At 37.9% G+C, this 15,143-nt stretch overlaps 1 protein-coding gene and 1 long non-coding RNA gene across 2 annotated transcripts in view; both read right to left on the reverse strand.

Moving 5' to 3' along the window:
- The window catches only part of LOC139801119 (uncharacterized), a 69,516-nt gene that overhangs the window by 24,184 nt on the left and 30,189 nt on the right, over positions 1–15,143 (reverse strand). The window lies entirely within an intron of this gene.
- LOC139801230 (dmX-like protein 2) overlaps positions 1–15,143 on the reverse strand; it is a 44,869-nt gene that overhangs the window by 12,180 nt on the left and 17,546 nt on the right. Inside the window, exons 17-30 of the mRNA XM_071755265.1 lie at positions 14,868–15,095; positions 12,557–14,170; positions 12,156–12,266; positions 11,352–11,521; positions 10,236–10,333; positions 9,920–10,085; positions 8,701–8,962; positions 7,155–8,002; positions 5,889–6,080; positions 4,138–4,214; positions 3,371–3,501; positions 2,460–2,708; positions 707–891; positions 221–351 (exon numbers count right to left, since the gene is read on the reverse strand). Coding sequence (XP_071611366.1) covers positions 221–351; positions 707–891; positions 2,460–2,708; positions 3,371–3,501; positions 4,138–4,214; positions 5,889–6,080; positions 7,155–8,002; positions 8,701–8,962; positions 9,920–10,085; positions 10,236–10,333; positions 11,352–11,521; positions 12,156–12,266; positions 12,557–14,170; positions 14,868–15,095 — 4,462 coding nt within the window. The remainder of the gene's footprint in view (positions 1–220; positions 352–706; positions 892–2,459; positions 2,709–3,370; positions 3,502–4,137; positions 4,215–5,888; positions 6,081–7,154; positions 8,003–8,700; positions 8,963–9,919; positions 10,086–10,235; positions 10,334–11,351; positions 11,522–12,155; positions 12,267–12,556; positions 14,171–14,867; positions 15,096–15,143) is intronic.

The raw sequence follows: 15,143 nt of genomic DNA on the forward strand, positions 1-15,143 counted from the left end.
TCCTAATTCTGTTTCTCTTAGGCAAGTAAATGGGGACCTGATACAGTGATGAGACTTTGTCACTCCTGTAATCCTGATACTACAGATAAGTCAATCCACAGTACTAAAATTATTTGACTTCAACTGTGGAGGGTGCAGAGGACCTGCGTTTTTGTTTAATTTGGAAGAAAATGCAAGTAAACAACACGGTAATTCTACAGTAGTGGCAATTTGTGCTAACCTGTAAGAGTGGGCATCTTTGTGTTCCTGGATCTGTACAGCAGAGAGGAAAGCACCATCCTCTTCCTCATCACTGTGAATGCTTTCATCAGAATCATAGATAGCACCGCCGTCTGATAAAGGAAGGAGTGGCTGCAACGCAAAACAAAAGTCTGCTGTAAAAGCAGTTTTCTGATCTCTTAATACTCAACTCTTACTTTAGTTGTCATCTGAACTCCATTACAGTGATACCAACTTAGCCTATAAGTAAGTTTCCCTAAACCATTAATGCTTTTCCCCTTGCTAATTGGGTACCTCTGCTATTAGCAAGAGGCATGTTTTGAAAGTTCAGTAATAGACTTGCAGGCTCTTTATCTTTTATTACGAGGATATTCTGCAGCTTACCAGGAAAAACATTCAAGATGTTCGTATTTTTTTTGTCCTTTAAAACTTAATAGAAAAAAAATGGTTTTATAAACTGTAACTTACATTTTTCATTTAAAATTACCTTTGCCATGAAATAGTTCCACATGCTGAGCTCTGGAGGAATAAACTTCTCTTTGTAAGAGGGTCTTTCTGCAGGTACAGATAGCAGTGGTACACTGCTACCTTTTCCTGGGCTTCCTGGCACTAGCATTCTCATGTTAAATGGACGACGGTGTTCATACATTTCTTCTGATGGAACAGGTGGTGCTAAATCCAGGTAATTTGAAAAGCTGGTATTACTGTTGTGTCTTTAGAAATGACTGTACTTTGTAACTGAAGCAACTAAAACTTTGTTACGGTAATAATTTCTACTGATTCTGAAATCAAAGCCAGCCTTAATAAAGTGGAATCAGAAAGTTCACTTAAATTCCATAAGTCTCATTTATACATTGAATAATTATACCACGAGAAATACATTTTAATATCTGGATTAAGTTCTCAGGAGATGTAGATTTAACAGAAAAAGCTGTTAGCTGAAAAACTTCAAGAAAGAACCAAGAAATTTTGTTGAGAAATAAAAGTAAATATATACTATTTCACTAAACTGCAAACTGCACAAATAGCAGTATTTATTCAAAATGTAAGCCGAGGAACTCTTAAAAAAAGTGAACAAAATGTGAATAGAGAAACACACTTTTTGACTATTGAAGTCTATTTTAAAGTGTTATAAAATGTTTCAATAGTTATCAAAATATAATGTGGAATTTGCTTTTCAAAGTATTAGTGGCTAGGCAAGACTGAAGATCACACTTACTTTATTACAAAGGAGCTAGATATTTTTAAACTTTTTTTTTCTTAACAAGCTGCTACTACTACTACTACTAACTACACTGCAATTTTTTACAAACCTTCATTATCTTCCTCTGAAACATCAGAAGCTGTAGCAGCTGGTGGGTTAAAGGAAAACAGAATACACCTCAAATGAAGACATGACTTTGTATAAAGATATTCAAATAAACACCTTGGGAAAATATCTGCCCTAAGTTACTCCATGAATAAGTATCTGTTGTGCATACCTATAGTGGCATATTTCCTTAGAAGTGTTTTGTTTTAGATTTCAGATACGGAACATAGAATTTCTATGTAAGCTTCAAGCCTATCATTGTTTTTGAAGTGTTAAGTGACATGATTTTCAGTATTCTTGCACTGTGAAGTCTATGATACATGGTTGTATTTGCCTTTGTCTGCAGAGCTTAAATTCAATGTCCTCTTTCGCATTTCCTCATGCAGTATTTTAAGACGTGCTCACCCGTACAAAATTCCTAGTTTTGGCTGGAGCTTACATATGCATGAAGTGTTTTGTTGACAGATGAATTTGGTATTTCTTCTCTGTGCTCTGGTGCAAGGTTATCTTGCAAAAGAAACTGGTTTTAGAAATAGTGTTTCCTAGTTACTGCCATCATTAAACAGTAACACTCATCTCATATACAGAAAACCGTGGGTATTAACATGGATTTAGATCACGTTTTTTCACTAAAAAGTAATGACTGGAAGTTCTGAGAATTGCTGTAAGTAAGCTTCCAATAGCAATATTAGCAATACAATAACTGTATGGCTTTTATGGAAAATGCAAAATGTGTTGGGTGACATTAGAGGACAATTGCAAGACAATTGCAATATTAATTAAAAAGCAGAAAAAATACTAATTTTCTTGCCAATAGATACTTAGTCTTCTAGCTGCTTTTTTGTCTTTAAAAGGAAAGAAATCTCTCCTACTAGGTTACTTAGAGGTGTCAAGTGCAAATCATTAGTATGACCTGTAGAGAATAAAGTACCTGGAATACTTTCTGACTGCCTTTGAGGTTTCACAAGAAGTTTCACCCCTCCACCAAAAACAGCAGCCCACATCCGACTGTTCAGAGGATGGGCTGCCAGTCGGAAGAGTTCATTACATGAGTGGGTTGCAAGGCCGTGTATAAGGAGACTCAGGTAGACAGCTACACCAGCTTCACAAAGCAGGACGTTCAACTTGGGATGATCTTCATCCTGAGATGAACTCAAGAGATTTATAAGTGAACTCACACCTGCCAAGAGAAAAGAGGAAACATTCTGTGTAAGTGAGTAGAACCGCAAATGGAAAAAAAAAAAAAAAGGAAATGTTTCACCTCTACTTTTTATGTTAAACACATGTTAATAGCTATAGGATAATTTTATTGAGAATAAACACACTAATATATTTCTTGAAATCATAGATTAAAATTTTAAAAGGCCTTCTTTGGTATATGACTGCTGTGCTGTACCTCTTTGCAAATCATATGGGCTTGCCCACAAAACTCCTGCACTGCTTCCCAGTTGACCTCAAAACACTAAATTTATGCTCATGCATTGGCAGTAGTTGTACCAAGTAAAGCGTAGTACATGTAAGATTCCACTGTGGAAACAACTAACAGATCTGCTTTGCTTTAGGGGGTGAGGCAGACTGTAGGAAAACATTTTAAGATGACAAATGATCAGCTTTCTGAGTATCTCCTGAAGGTAGTGGTCTCTTTGTCAAGCAAGATATTTGCCATATAGAAAGTTCATGATTTGTTTTGACAAGTTAAAAAGTTACAGGCTGTTACTTAATTCAGAACTAAATCAGTAACATTTATCCATCATTTCATCTATCACATTACAGGACCGTGAGATAATTTTGAAATGTGGAGCTGGTCCAGTGGTGCTAAAAGTAACCTTATGTTTGTCTCACCAGGCCACTGAGCAGGAGATGATCTTGGAGTTACATGTTCTTCAGTACTTTCTGTCTTCAGTCTGCGTCGATCAATCAAAAGCAGTCCTTTATAAACCATCCCTGTAAGCTGATTTGCTTCTGCTTGACTGCTAAATACAAATTAATTTGTTTTCTGATGAGACAGGATTTTAGAATACTTTTGGAATAAAGCATATCATATCTTTACATGTGTCTGATTTTAAACAGAGAGTGTAACATACAAAATTCTGCAGGACTACGCCAAGAATTTTGTAATTTCACAGTATAAAAGATACTTTTTATTTAAAATTAAAACTAGGCATTTTCTCATGTATCATTATCAATTTTTAATGTTTTGTGCTTATCTCCAGATATGAAAAAAGGCTTTAAGATTCTAGCCCCAGTTTGGAATATAAACTGCCTGAAACCTGACTTCAGTTAGGCTCAAATGTTTCCCCTGCAATCCTATTCAGCAATGCATGTGCTGTGGAAAACAGCATTCAAAGACTTTTCAGAAGCAATCCAAGTGAGAGTGACACTAAATTTTTCTGGTTTTTATTAGAAAAAATCTGAATGACTAAAAATGTTATTTTATCTGTGTAAAACTGATCTGACGTAGCAAAATTATCAATGTATAAACTGTATAATTATCTATACCTATACACAGATATTTTATCCTTTCTTTAGACACATGCATGAAGGATCTCCCTTCTGGATACACAAAGTATACCCCGAATGTAGGACTGGAAGAAAACTTCTGATTTTACCTGTAGCTGTGGCTGTCACACAGTGCTTGATAAATGGATGCAGAAAGGGAAGCTGCTGAAGAACAAAGTGTGTACACCTGAAATAAAAAGGGCCAATATGCTATATATAATTATACATATGAAAGGTGAGTAAACTACATTTCTTGCTGAAGAGCACTGCAAATGTGTTTTGCAGGATTGTCCAAATTTTTAAACACAAGCATGAAATAGTAACTGTTATTTTAGGTTTACAATAAAGTACTTTGAAAAACAAAACTGCTTGCCTGAGATAATCTGATTGCAGTCAAAAGCTTCTAATTTTATGTCAAGATAATTAACTTTATTTAAATATAGAACTGTTGCAATGAGTGGCTGTCTGCTATGATAATGAACAGAACAAGTCTGTCTTGTCATGATAATGAGTTTGAAAGAGCAGGGTTCCTCAAAGCTCCAGGTGCCAGTTCAAGCTGCAGGCGTTGCTCAATATGCAGAGAATCCCAAAGTTTGTGAATCATTGTACATTTGTTTGACCTATAATCTCTTTTACCTCAGTTATGTGCTTAAAAGTTTCCAGAAGTCTCCTAGAGTGGCAAGACTTAATCCTCTGTTGTTGCCTCAGAGTGCAACAAAACCACTCCAGTTCTTACAGAGAAGAAATGGAAGGATTTCTTGGAAAGTCTGATGAAACCCCCAGTGTGAAGAAAATGGTACTGTCAAACTGTTACAAATGTAACATTGTACGCAATATTTAAATATGTAATTTAAATGCACCCTGTGTTCACTTCCATCTTTTCCTACTACCTTTCCATTTATCAAATGCCAGTGCTCAGATTAAAGCTATGTATTATCCAAGCAGTTGTTCTGCAGTTAGAAGGGTCAGCTCTTCCTTCTGAATTCTCTTATGAAATTCCTTCTGAATTCTTTCTTAGATAAAAAAAAAAAAAATGCCTGTGAAGGAGGAGTTGTTAGATCGAGAAAGATGCTTGATATAGCATAATGAAGGATGGAAAAGAAGTTAACTGATAAAAGAGAGAAAATGAGATGTAAATGACCTTGGCTTACAGTTTTAGTGACTTAACTGCCTTGCAGTGGGACTACCCACTCAGTTTCCTAATTTCTCTCTGCTTTCATTTAGTCAATAGAAATTCAAATTAATTTAATGAATGTGAATGCTGATTTAAATGTACAAAAAATTGTTTAGCTTCTAATTAACTGTGTCATCCTAGTTGGAGATTCTTTGGCTCTTCCCCCCTCCCCCCCATTTACTTAAGCTAGCAGACTCTATTCACCCCAGAGAATGAAGTTAAATAAAGTCATTCACCACAATTACTTAAAAACCAGTATACTTGAGGAAATTTGTGCTAGTATAAGTTTTATACTGTTTATAATTAATAGAAGGCTATAATGTAACTTAGTCTCCCATTTTTACTTTCATTACTCTCACTACAGGGTTTGCTTAGAATTGTAACTATTAGTTAGCATAATAACTAGTCATGTAAAAATAATTGTTTTAAGAGCCAAGAATTCAGTGTTTCACATTTGGAATAGTTTCCTGAGAATGGCCAGAATTTGGATGAAAGGAAACTAATCAGATTCAAAAAGATGTCAGAAAGCAAGTGGTTAATCAGCATTTTCAGTTTGCTAGACTTGGTAGGGGAGTACTGTGAAAGGCTAAGTGTTGAAAAGTTAAGTGAAACAATGTTTTATTTTTCATGTTGACTCCCCATTTTTAAAAAAAATATGTTAAAAATCTCCTGAGAGATTGTCATTACCTTGGCATCTTCAACATCAGGATGCGGTGGTGCTTTCATCTGCACGATAGCGTGAAGAATATCGTGGATGTGGTTCCTTAAATCCAGCACAGGATTGGCCATCAGAGTTTTTGTGGATGCTATGCTTGCAGAAAGCAATGGTAGTGTTGTAGGTAATGGAAGTGGAGACTGAAGTTGCTTAACAGTAGTTTCCTGTTTGAAAGAAAAGATCATATTTAAAATTGCTGCTTTGAGAAAAAAAGAAAAAGGAAAAAAAAAAGATTTTATAGTTTTAATGTTTTTTCCAGGGTTATTTATCCTCTTCCACTGCTGTCTGCCCAGTACAGGTCAGATTTCCCTGTGATTGCTGTCAAAGGTAAGTTCTTATTTACTATAGGAATATGGATCAGACCCGATAGCCAAGTTTGCTGGAACACTTTTTCATTTAGTGCAGGAATAGTATTTTTATGTAGCTCAATAAGAAGCAGTGGGATTGTTTACTAAGGAACATGAAAAATGCACGTGCAGTAGCATGAGCTGACATAATACTAAGTGGTCTGAGTTTAATAACAAATAAAATTTGCACTAATCTGAATTTCTCAGGTGGAAAAAGATTTTTCTTTCTGAATTCTGAAAAGTGTGTTCTAAGTCTCGTAGAACACCAGAACAGTTGTCCACTGCTCATCAAAATGTGACAAATCTACTACTAGAGCAGATTAAATCACTTGCCCAGCGTCAGATTAGCTGCTGTGAGTCAGGTTAGTTGTAAGATTTGCTGGAAAGTATCTATTTTTGTATGAGATAAATGTAGAAAATGCTATAACAGAGTAAAAGGGAGCCCTACCCTGTCTTAACTTGGTGTTATTTGTTGACCCTTGCAACTAAGATCCCATTCCTTGTAGCTCCCGTGCAAGATTTGCAAAGGTGTAGGGAGTGATATTTTGTTGTAATTCAACAACTGGGAATTATTCTATAGATATAAAGAATATTGTGATCAAAATTATCATTTCATTGCAACACAGATATAATACTGCGATTACAATATAAACAGTAACACTTATATTCTATAGTTACAGGTAGCCTCATCCTCGGTGTCATATTAACAGATTCTTATCGGGATGTAGAAGACCAGCACACCTCAATACCAAATTCTTCCTCCAGGAACACTAAAATGACCATCAGACTGGCAGAACCCAAGCAGCATCTATCCAGTCACAAACTTAATCAGCTGACAAAACCAGTGGTCCAGAACTCTTCACACTTGGGAATAGAATTTATTTGTTTTACCTGCTGTGACTCTTGCAGCAAGAACTTCAGCTCCAGTCTTACAGCTGCTAAGCCACCACCTTGTGCCCCATGAAGATTACAGTAACTTAGAAAAATTTGGAGAAGATCTCGGTTCTTCCGCAGCCACCGCTTTCTTCTCTCGGCACGTTCTCGTCTCACCTGTAACTTCTGTCTTTTTATCTGGTGTCGCTCATAGGAACCAATGCCTGGCTCGTCCAGAAGCTCATCCTGATCCAGCAGATCCCCTTGAACTTTGGTGTATGCTGTACAATAGTCTTTTCCCTCTGCATTGTGGCTGCATATTTCATGCATGGCAGCAATCTCTTTTTCAAGCCAGTTGTAAAGGTGAAATCTCAGCTTGCCTCCATCTACTTCACGGCCTGTAGCCAAAGCCCTCAGTTCAGCCATAAGGATCTTCAAACAGGCTCTGAACTTGAGCTGTTCAGCAATGACATCAACTTCAGCGTCACCTTCAGGCCTTGACAAAGCTGCATCATCACTTCCAGCACCATCTCTTGGGGCTTTAGAATCGGAAACGTCAGATTCATCTGGTCCTGCAGTACAGGCTTTCTCTGCAGCTAAAGTAGACTTCTTTCTTCCTTTTGGAATTTTGGAAAGGACTTCAAGAGCTACAACAGGGCAGCCCACTTTAAAATGAGCATTTGCAGTACTGAAGAATAACTTTCTTTCTCTAAGATTAATTTTGTCAACAAAGCTTTTCTCAGTTTTTAGACCCAAGGTAGTCAGAGTCCCTTCTGGTGAGCTGAAATACCTTCGGATGAGCAAAGGGTGGGTCCGAAGATAATTGTAGAAACCGAATACCACGGGATTGCATGACTTGACAATAACTAGGGAATTAAACAAACATGACATCTATTGAAAAAGGCTTTTAAATGGTATTACTCTGTATTGCAGTATTTCCTGCATTACAGAAATTCATAAAAACAATATAACAAAGACAGATTTGGGTCTAGTTGCCAAAACAACATGAAGAAATCACATATCCCCCACAAAAAGACTACAGGTATGAGTTGAATGAGTAGAAAGATGCTAAATTCTCTCATTTGCCTCAATTCCTCTCATCTAAGCCTACAAAAAGCTGAGATGATCACCCAGTTAGAGATTTCCCCAAGGGAGGAAATATGTGGCCACATATGTAGCCACTTGTCACTTAACATTAACCTCAGAAGAAAAAACAGGCTAGGAACTCCTGCTAAGGCCTAGAAGCAAGAATTTAAGTGCACTGGGAGAAGACTAGACAAGCATTCAGTACTAGAGAGGTACTGTAGGGAAGTACCAACCAAAGAGGGCCCTCCTGAGCTTATCTGACAACAGAACCAAGTTCGATTGCGGAGGGATGAATTCAAGCCCTTGGAAGAAATTGGAAAAAATACTGCTTTTCATCAAGAAAAATTGAGCAGGCCAGTATATAAGCCAGTTAATGATTTCATACGGACAAGGGGCTTCATACATACACAGAAACTATTTCTCCTTCTCTACTTTGTCTTAATAAGCTTGTGCCATCAGATTAATGTTTTTGCTTTACCTGGGTTTTCATCATCTTCAGATGCTTCTTCCAACAATGTGTCCAGTGCTCTCCTGTAATCTTTAACTATCCAGTATCCAATGCTTCTGAGAAACGGATCACAATGCAATTTTGTACAGCTGAACCCAGATCCATCCTTCTGGCAACCCAAAATCTTTTCATAAAGAATGGAGGTGTATGTGACAGAAGTGTCAAACTCTGATTCATATAAACGGGCAATAACCATAGCCAACTGGATGTCTTCCATTTTCTCAAGGCATACCTACAATAAGATGTGGGGAAAAGGTTGCTTTGTTGAGGGAAAGATAGGTCTTTAAAGTAACAATGAGTGAACAGCAATACATGTTTACAGAATCGATAATTTTTTTTTCACTGTATCTGTTCTTTAAAGCATCCTTGGGTCAAAAAAATACAGCAAGTATCTGAGTAACATTTTCTTTCATGTCTGGAAAGAGATGTACTTTCTTCTGTTTCAGGAATTACAGTATTCATAGGACTACATCAGCATGTCAAACTTTAATATGGCAGAAGATAAAGATGTTTATTCTACCTAGTAAAACAAACATAACTTACATCACTGGTAAGATATTCTTCACACTGTCTCACCTGCAGGATTACACCTGCAGGTGAAAATTCTGAGGGAAAATTCTCTCTGTTCTCTGGTAAAGACAAACATACTGCATATAAATGGAGATAATAACCGAAGGTTCTCTAATTCCCATTCTCTCCTGAGAGCTAGTGCTTAGGTTATGATCCTGCCTACTGCTCTCACCTCCCTGCCTTGTGGCAGGCAACATCACATCTCTGCTAAAAAGGGATACTGGGGCTGCTTCAGAGGAGAACTCTTGACTTTTTATTTTAATCTAATGTTGTAAAAATAGGTCATGCAGAGTAGCTGGAGGCTGAACAGAGTTCTACAGCTCTGCTGATCAAACAGAAAGCTTTGCCAGAAGGGTCATGACAGATATTCCTGAGTGTCTACACTGAGGTCTGACGTATGTGAACAATTATTCTGGCCTTCAGATCAGTTTCCACGCTACTTTTCACAGTACTGTGGAGGTAAATGATCTGTCTGCTGGGCACAAGAGGGTCATGAGCAGACAAACCATTGTATTTGTGCTGCCACAATTTGTGAAAAGATCGGTGGAGGACAGCCTGTAAGGATGCAGTTACGTAGGTCAAATTAGAAACTGAAACTTAAATTCTCAAAAGTGGATACCTGTATAGCATCTTTCAGTGAACCTGCCAGCAAGAAAAATGCAGCTGATTGTTCAAAGCGTTGTGTTCCCAACAAAGCAAAAGCATTTTTTATAGCAGCTTTGCGCCATCTGTCTTCACTGAAGTTCTGGCTGAAAAAGGCAGTCATCTTTTCATTGTGCTGGGATCTGCAAAAAGGAATGGAACATATACAACTACTTATTAGGTAACTTTAGCACACAAACATTTGAACAGCATCACTTCAAATTAAGCTCTAGACTAATTCTTCTTTGCATTCCTGATTCAATTAAGATTTAATCACATTTAGCAGAACTCACCTAAACAGACCACACACCACTGCCTTTTTCTTCATAGCAAGGTAAAAAAGTGCAGCATCTAGGGCATCATTGTTCCTCTGGAATGAAGCTTTTGCAACCTGGAGTAAACAAAACCTACAATTAACTGAAAAATACAAAGACTGCTTTTAGCTAAATAACACGTTCTATGTCAGGGACGATGGTCTAGGTGATCGTGCTACATCTACAAAGCAACAGTAATTCCTGTCAGAATGTCTTAGTCATATATGAGAGCTCTCATGACACTGTATATGTTCTTAGGACTCAAAACAAACAGCAGTCCTGCCCCTATTCACCCCTCTCAACCACAGTGGGACACTATAAAACTGCAAATAAAAATATTTTCGTTAAAACTGTTGCAGTAACTCATTAGGTGCAATTCCTCATACGATCCACTGTTTACATAACACTTAAGCTATAGAAGTATGTCTTTAATGAACACTTTGGTTTTTCTAGAAGATTCAGAGACCCGATTGCATTTGATTTAGAGTACTAGGGTAATTAAGTTTTGCTTCTGGATTCTTTGAGTATCCTGTAACTTTATGAAATGAGTACACTTTTACAACAGATGACTTGGAAATAAAGTAAATTAGAAATGTCTGTTCCACAGATATTTCAGAGATTGCATTACTTGTTGTAATTTAAAGCAAAAACTAATAACTACTCCAATCCATCAAAAGTTACAAGAAAGGAAAAATTCTTAATAAAGTAAGGTTTTCAATCTCACTGGTACCTATCGGAAGCAGTTTAAGGTATCTCAGAAAAATATTGAATATTATCAGTTATTAGAACTCCCATAAGAAATCTCTGCATGCAAATGAGATTTGGAGTTATTTTGCTTTCACATAATATAGGTGAATATTTCTAAGAAACAGTAATTTTGAGACTCTTCAGAAGATTAAAGCCTGCATTTATCTGCAGTTCAGCTCTTTTATGTTCTGTAATACTCCATTATAAAAAAATACTCAATTTTCAAGCAGGAAATTTAGGTTTTATTGGCTAACATTTTTCAATGTATTTATCATCTTCAGCATACTGTAAAATACAGGGAAGGGGGAGGAAATCAGGTGCTTCAAAAATGTAAGCAATAAAAATTACCTTCTCAATGCACCTTCGGAGCGTGTTGATATTCCTGACCCACCAACCAATACCCATAGCTCTTAGATCAGACCACTGTGGGTCTCCTTTCTGGATGGCAGGAATCATATTTATCAACTCCTCCTCAGCCTCAGAATGAAAAGCCCATGCAAAATGGCAAGTAGATAGGCCTAAAAAATAACAAAAGGCAGAAAGAAGATCAAGACTTTTTAATAAACAAATGCAATAGGGCAAAGATGCAAAGTGGGATCTCCAACCCAAGTGTTACACAGATCTGAGAAGTGACTCTCTCTTAACAGAAAACAGAGCTGCTAACAGAACAGCTGAAATATCCCCAGTGCTTCTTCCATTCTTTCCCACTTCCCTGCTCATACATGTTACTAAAGTTGTATGGTGAAAGACTGAAAGAAAAATGTCTCCCTTCTGGGGCAGACACTTTGTTTGCTATTTAGGAGGTAACCGCTATTCTTGCCTGTTATTTCGTAATGGCATTTATTCAGACTGCGCACGGGAGACACCTGCTGGGATGAAAATAATGAAATAATCTTTATGGTAAGATAAAGACATACTCTTGTAATGCAATGTCCTCATTCTATCTATATATCTTCAGGAGGTTTTTTTTTTTTTTGCTATTCACAGTGCACACAGAGAAGCATTTGCTAACCCTTTGCAAGATAAGGGCCTTAATGGAACTGATACAATTTACAATAAATATAAAGGCAATAAAAATAACATCATATTGTAAATTAAGCGTACCCAGGTCTTGTCAGCTCAAGTGGCTCAATTGAGAGATTGAAGAATTACCTTGGTGAAGCAGCTGAGCTCGATAGAGAGGTGGGAGTGATGTCAGAAGGCAGGTGTGCAAGCGCAGAGCCAACAAATATCTTAGGCCACATTCATCTAATGTACCTTTTCCTGTGAAATACGTAATACTGACTTTAGAACATGACGGTGACCACAAGAGGCATATATAAAATAAATGCAGTCAGAGAGGAATGCACGTTTCTAAACGTTCCGAGAACCTGAACTACAAGTTATTTATTATGTATGAAGTACAAGCAAACTTATATTTAATTTTTTTTCTTTTCTGTTACTGTATCTCATCTGAATAACAGATGCTAGCTTTCAGCTTTGTTATCTCAAAATAACTGTCTACCTTTGCTGAGAAAAAAGACTCTTAATTAAGTAATATGTCAATTACTAACCTGAGTAATTCTTATCTCTGTTCTGATCTAGTTCAGTGCTTGTCATGGCCACAGTGTCTGCCAAAGCTACGAGGAGCATCTGCTCCAGTCGAGTGAGGCCTGGCAGACTTGAGTGCATCAGGTGACTTGAAAGGACACTCGCATGTTCTCGGCCAAAGTGAGTTGGACCATACTGTGACAGATTAATCACTTTGGATTTACTCTCCTTTTCAGGCTCAAAATCAATAAAGTCATCAGTTGTAACAGGCTGAATCTGGAATAAGTCTGAGTAGGGATCCTCTGGTTTTCTCTTAGCCTGATCTTCAGAGCCCTGAGATATCTTAGAGGGTTCTTCAGAAACATCCTGATCTACAGCTAGTAGTGCATACAGTGGCAGTGGGGGAATCGAGTCTATCTCTGTGTAGTCTCTAGTTCCATCTTTTCCAGATGTGATGGTATCCTTTGCAGTAGAACTAATTCCTTCTCCAGCTTCAGGGTCTTCAACTACTGCAACTTCCCCTGCAATACACTTAACTAAATGGGACAGAATGGCTTTGGCTTGGCGAACTTTACCCAGATCCATAAGTTCCAATAACTGGGTTGGATGATACTGGGGGAGAACAGGTGAGAAAAAATTAGCATCTTCAAAAAGACCACCATCCAGAATCCAAGTTGGAGCGACAAAAACATCATGTGCACCTGCCCCATCAACTGCACTGGTCTTCTTTGCTGTCAAGATTGTTTTGGGTGGATCTTGCGTTGTTATGTCTTCAGTAACAGAAACACCACTATCTTCATCACCAGACTTGACAGCGTGTTTCCACTGGGCATAAACGTGCATTTCAAAGACCGTTCCCACAACCAGTGTGCCACCTCTCGCCCAGGACAGTGAAACGGGCAGTGAAGGAGTGCCATCTAAAGGTGACACCAAGTCAAGTGATCTCAGTAACACCCACTTTGACTTAATACCTTGTTTGATCCTACCACCTAGTGGTACAGTAACAACTGCTACTCCTTCTTTGCTGCTAGTTTCATCTGTTACAATTCCTGAAAGTCTTCCATACATGAAGATGTTGCCACCGACTCCAACTGTCAATATATGCGAACCATCTTCTTTTGATACCCAGTCCAAATGCACCAAATGCTTGACGCTCGGCACCAGGTGTTTGTCTTGATTCAAAAAAGCATCTGAGGTACCGTAAACAAATAAATTACTGTCTGTACTCATCCTTGAATCAGGTACTCTTCCCACCTTAACTAAATCATCCAGATGGATTTCCTGTTCCAAAACCCATTCCGACCCTCCTGTAGACTCACACTCTAGTATACAAACATGCGTGGAAAATCCCGTGGAATGCTGGATGGGTTGTCTGTACGCTACTGCAAGGCGTCCTGCGTAAGAACAGCTAACAGCAACTGGCCTTCCTTCGAACTGTACTGAACTGCTGTTGTCTTCTCCTTCATCATTCATTAGAGGCCATGTGCTCCAGTGATATATTTCCACTTCTTCATCTTTGCTGTTCAGCTCTGTCTCTACAGTACATCTCCAGAACCGCACCTGGTCGTCTGAACATGTTGTTACTATCAAATAAGGTGCAAGGCAGACTGGGTATATTGATGAAGAACTCAGGTGACCTGAAGTTAGAACAAACAGTTACTTTTAGCAGTATAGAGTGCTAAGGTTAGCACAACACTGTCTCACCACTGATAAGACAACTTTACAACCTGGTGTTATTTTTCTAAACTGGAGTTGGGTAAGGGCAAAAGCAATCTTGCAGCTTGGACATAACTAATCAACTGCGTTTCTGGTCACTATTCAAGGATGATAAGCTAGAACTGAACTAATTCAGAGAAGGGCTGTTAGAATAATCAGAGGAAGACAAAGTCTTAATGGGATGGCATTAAGGAAGTTAAGATTAGGTTCACACAGCCTACAAAAAAAGGAAACCTAAGGAGGATGGGGGGAACAAAAAAACAGACAGGAAAACCACAGAAGGACAAAAGCAGGTGAGTGCACCAGGTAAAAGAAGCACTATCTACCATATGTATTAATGTTGGCAGATGAACAAGCTGGTATAAATTATTTGTTAATAAATTGAGACTAGTAGTTAAAATTTCCAACTATTAGAGCAGTACGTTTCCAGAACAGCTTCCCTGTGGTGACTTGATAAATTTACAAAAAGGTAACAAGATATGGACACAATAACTTCAGAGAGGTTTTTTTCGTCCCATATTTCCTGTATCGGTAAATCAGAACGTGATAGGCTGAAAAGTACAAGTCCATAAGAAAGAGAAGGTAAATCAGTGGACCAACTGGACAGAAAAAGTTTACCCGCTGAAGGAGTTGCACTTATTACTTCTACACCAACAGGAAGATCCAGATGTTGGCTATGCACAAGTCTGGAGCTCAGAGTAAGTTTACTGGCAGTCTGAAGATTGGTCATTGATGAAGATCGTGCAATGGGACTTTTGCCACGTGATAAATCTGTACAAGAACCCATGGTCTTTTGCTCAGGTACTAAATGCTTATTCTCTGATGAAGTAGCTTCAGTTGGCTTTGCTACATAAAAAGAAAAATTGCCAACAGTGTTTAAAAAAATTTTATGTG

This window comes from Heliangelus exortis, chromosome 11 (genome assembly GCF_036169615.1).
Source record: "Heliangelus exortis chromosome 11, bHelExo1.hap1, whole genome shotgun sequence".
Classification (NCBI taxonomy): domain Eukaryota; kingdom Metazoa; phylum Chordata; class Aves; order Apodiformes; family Trochilidae; genus Heliangelus; species Heliangelus exortis.